The sequence below is a fragment of the Lissotriton vulgaris genome, chromosome 1_1 (assembly GCF_964263255.1).
Source record: "Lissotriton vulgaris chromosome 1_1, aLisVul1.2, whole genome shotgun sequence".
Taxonomy (NCBI): Eukaryota; Metazoa; Chordata; class Amphibia; order Caudata; family Salamandridae; genus Lissotriton; species Lissotriton vulgaris.
Window position 1 is genome coordinate 170,250,639 of NC_141685.1, and position 4,117 is coordinate 170,254,755.

At 39.1% G+C, this 4,117-nt stretch overlaps 1 protein-coding gene across 2 annotated transcripts; it reads left to right on the forward strand.

Moving 5' to 3' along the window:
* Positions 1–492: 492 nt before the first annotated feature.
* Positions 493–2,739, forward strand: LOC147738026 (uncharacterized). Of its 2 annotated transcripts, XM_086952080.1 has the most exons (3): positions 520–818; positions 903–1,573; positions 1,826–2,739. In XM_086952080.1, exons 1-3 carry the CDS (start codon positions 520–522, stop codon positions 2,401–2,403), a joined length of 1,548 nt encoding a protein of 515 aa, XP_086808206.1. In that variant the 3' UTR covers positions 2,404–2,739. The 2 variants fall into 2 exon arrangements, with proteins under 2 accessions (XP_086808207.1, XP_086808206.1); XM_086952081.1 differs by having other exon boundaries at positions 493–2,739.
* Positions 2,740–4,117: the final 1,378 nt, after the last annotated feature.

Below are 4,117 nucleotides of genomic sequence, written 5' to 3' on the forward strand. Positions count from 1 at the left end.
TTCTCAGTTACTGCCATTGCGCCAGTGCAAAAAGGTACTTCTTAGTTTAATCATTAAATATCAGACTAACTCCTTATCACTGCATTGCTAAGAACCTATACAAATAGATTTGAGAAAAACTTCAGTCACAAAATAAGTTGCTGCCGGAGAGGCTATAACAAAAGACTATTATCTGCTACAAACATTTCGACAGGTGTTACAGGGCTGCATCCAGACCTATTTTGCTCAATGCAAGTGTTAAGAAGATTACACACAATATCTTTTAGAGATAAATGCTGAACATTATCTAAACAAGCCCGACTCTAAAATCGGGTTCACTCTTACCGTGGCATATAAGCAAGAGGAAACTAAATGTAGAGATATTAACTCTAGGAATACACCTTTTAAAAACACGGGCTGTTAGAACAATTTCAGTGTTCAAACCTGCCTCAATCAAAGCAAAATAACCCAAGTTGGGGAAAAAGTTACCTGAGCCAAAAAAGATTAAGCCATAAATCTCATCTCACTGAATTTGAGAGAATGCACACTGGGAAAATCCTCTCTCAGTGCTCTGAATGCCAAAAAAGTTTCAGCAGTAAATCTTATCTCACTGAGCATATGAGAATCCACACTGGGGAAAAACCTTATCAGTGCTCTGAATGCCAGAAAAGGTTTTGTAACAAACAAAGTCTTTCTCGACATGTATTAACCCACTCTGTAGAAAAACCTTACCAGTGCTCTGAATGCCAGAAATGTTTCAGTTTAAAAAGTAGGCTCACACATCACATACGAATCCACACTGGGGAAAACCCTTATCAGTGCTCTGAATGCCAGAAAAGGTTTAGTTTCAAACCGCAACTTTATCGACATGCATTAACCCACTCTGTGGAAAACCCTTATCAGTGCTCTGAATGCCAAAAAAGTTTCAGCAGTAATTCTTATCTCACTGAACATATAAGAATCCACACTGGGGACAAACCTTATCAGTGCTCTGAATGCCAGGAAAGGTTTTATAACAAACAAAGTCTTTCTCGACATGTAATAACCCACTCTGGCAAAAAACCTTACCAGTGCTCTGAATGCCAAAAAAGTTTCAGCAGTAATTGTTATCTCACTGAACATGTAATAACCCACTCTGGCAAAAAACCTTACCAGTGCTCTGAATGCCAGAAAAGGTTTAGTTTCAAAGGGAGTCTAAATCGACATATATTAACCCACTCTGTGGAAAAACCTTATCAATGCTCTGAATGCCAGAAATGTTTCAGTGAAAAAAGAGACCTTACTGTACATACAAGGACCCACACTGGGGAAAAACCTTATCAGTGCTCTGAATGCCAGAAAAGGTTTTGTAAAAAACAAAGTCTTTCTCAACATGTATTAACCCACACTGGGGAAAAACTTTACCAGTGCTCTGAATGCCACAAATGTTTCAGTACAAAAAACAATCTCATTCATCATGTAAGAACCCACACTGGGGAAAAACCTTATCATTGCACGGATTGCCAGAAATGTTTCATTAGCCAAGCCCAGCTCACTCTGCATAGAAGAACCCACACTGGAGAGAAACCTTATCAGTGCCCGGAATGCCAGAAATGTTTCATTGACAAAAACAGTCTCACTCATCATATAAGAACCCACACTGGGGAGAAACCTTTTCAGTGCTCTGAATGCCAGAAATGTTTCCGTGTAAAATTCAGACTCACTGAACATACAAGAATCCACACTGGGGAAAAACCATATCAGTGCTCTGAATGCCAGAAAAGGTTTTGTAAAAAACAAAGTCTTTCTCAACATGTAATGAACCACACTGGGGAAAAACCTTATACGTGCTCTGAATGCCAGAAAGGTTTCAATTTAAAAAGTAGTCTCACAAAGCACATAAGAATCCACACTGGGGAAAAACCTTATCAGTGCTCTGAATGTCAGAAATGTTTCAAAAGCAAACTCGGTCTCACCCAGCATATACAGACCCACACTGGGGAAAAACCTTATCAGTGCTCTGAATGCCAGGAAAGGTTTTGTAACCAACAAAGTCTTGCTCAAGATGCAATGACCCATTCTGTGGAACATCCTTATCAGTGCTCTGAATGCCAGAAATGTTTCAGTATAAAAAGTAGTCTCACACAGCACATAAGAATCCACACTGGGGAAAAACCTTATCAATGCATTGAATGCCAGAAATGTTTCAGTGAAAAAAGAATACTCACTCGGCATATAAGAACCCACACTGGGGAAAAACCTTATCAGTGCATTGAATGCCGCAAATGTTTCAGTGAAAAAATCAATCTCACTCACCATATAAGAACCCACACTGGTGAAAAACCTTATCAGTGCTCTGAATGCCAAAAATGTTTCAGCCGTAAATCTGATCTCACTGCACATGTGAGAATCCACACTGGGGGAAAAACATTATCAGTGCTCTAAATGTCAGAAAAGATTCAGAGGTAGTGATGGTTACATGCACCATAAGAAAACACACCATAAAAAATACTTCAGTGCTCCAAGTGCCAGAAAAGCATCAATTTTAAATGCAATCTCACTCTACATGAGCAGACGCACACAGGGAAAAAATATTACCAATGCTGTGAATGCTAGAAATTCCTATTTTTTGATAGGCACAGCCTCACTAACCATAATCAACTCCATACTGATGAAAACCTTATGAGTGCTCTGAATGCCAGAAAAGCTGCAGAGAAAAACGCTATCTCACCATGAGAAACTCCACACTGGAGAAAATCCTTATGCCATAAAAGCTTGAATCTGAAAGACAGAGTTATGCTTCATGGGAGATCCCACTCTGTGGAAAAACCTTACGAGTGCTCGAAATGCAAGCAAAGTTTTGGTCACAAATTACTTCTCACTTGACATGAGCAAACTCACAAGGGAGAAAAAAGCCTTATGTGTGTTCGGAATGTCAGATAAGGTTTATTCACGAATACAATGTCATTACACATGAGAGAATTCACACTGGACTAAAGCCTTATACAGGAGGGGAAAGCCAGAAACGTTATACTCAGAAAGGAGATCTCACTTAACATGAGAAATGCACCCACACCAGGTAAAAAGTAAGGCGTATCTTGAGTTGCAGAAAAGCTTCTAATAACCTGACTTTACATGAGAGAGCACATATTGTAGTTGCAATAGGATTCATCAAGAAATTCTTGCAGGATAACTTAGGCTGCCCGCATGCAACCTCCAAAGAAATTTTAGGCCTTAAAAATGTTTTAATTGCAACAAAATGCACAATTTGAGTATCTGAAAGTTACAAAACTCTCAAGGTCTTTACTTGACACAGAGAAGTGTTCGTACTTGCAAACATCAACTAATTAACAAAAAATTCACCATATTAATGTCTTTAATTTTCTCCACCCAAAAGGTTTCTACTCACACTTGTTTCTTAACATATGACTGAAATCTAAATTTTCATGATAAGATTAGGCCTAGGCGGTGTTCCGCAATGAAGAACTCCGCAAAGTGTCAAAAAAACTCAACTGCTCAACGCAGAGTTCTGCGAGCAGCGGAGTGCGTTAGGGTCAATTTGAAGCGCTTTTTCGGTGAGTAGCACGCTACTCCAGAATCCAAAAATGATTAGTGGTGAATAAGTGTAGGGAAATATAAAATGTTTTTGAGAGCTGGACATGTTGGTCTGTTAGTTGGGTTGAAGAAGAGAGTGGCGGGAGAGAAGAGGGAAGGTTTTACATTTATATAGCGCTTTCTAACCCTGATTAAGTGTTGAAGTGCTTTTCAGCGAGTAGCATGCTACTCCAGAACCCAAAAAGATAAATAGATAGATCAATTATTGTGGGTAGGTTGTTTTATTATATAAATACAACTGTACGAAAATTCATAAAATTCTGTTGTAAAGTTGTATCCAAGAGGCATGTATAGTCTCTGATAATAATGTATACAAAGTTGGCTTGCCATCAAGACTGATGCCCCGTAATGTTGATGCAAAGTCATCTGTGCTGGAGTATCCTAGACTCTTGTTGAATTGTCCCATCCAACTTGTAGGTACTGCTATTTGTATCAGGTCCATGTTGTAGGCAGACACAAACGCCGAAATTGTGCACTATTTATATTAAGCATAATGTAGGTGAACAGATGACCGTAACCACTGGACAAGCTGTATTAGGCAGAC

What these genes read in the sequence shown, in the direction of transcription:
- LOC147738026 (XM_086952081.1), top strand. Translation starts at nt 520, where the DNA reads ATGCACACTGGGAAAATCCTCTCTCAGTGCTCTGAATGCCAAAAAAGT.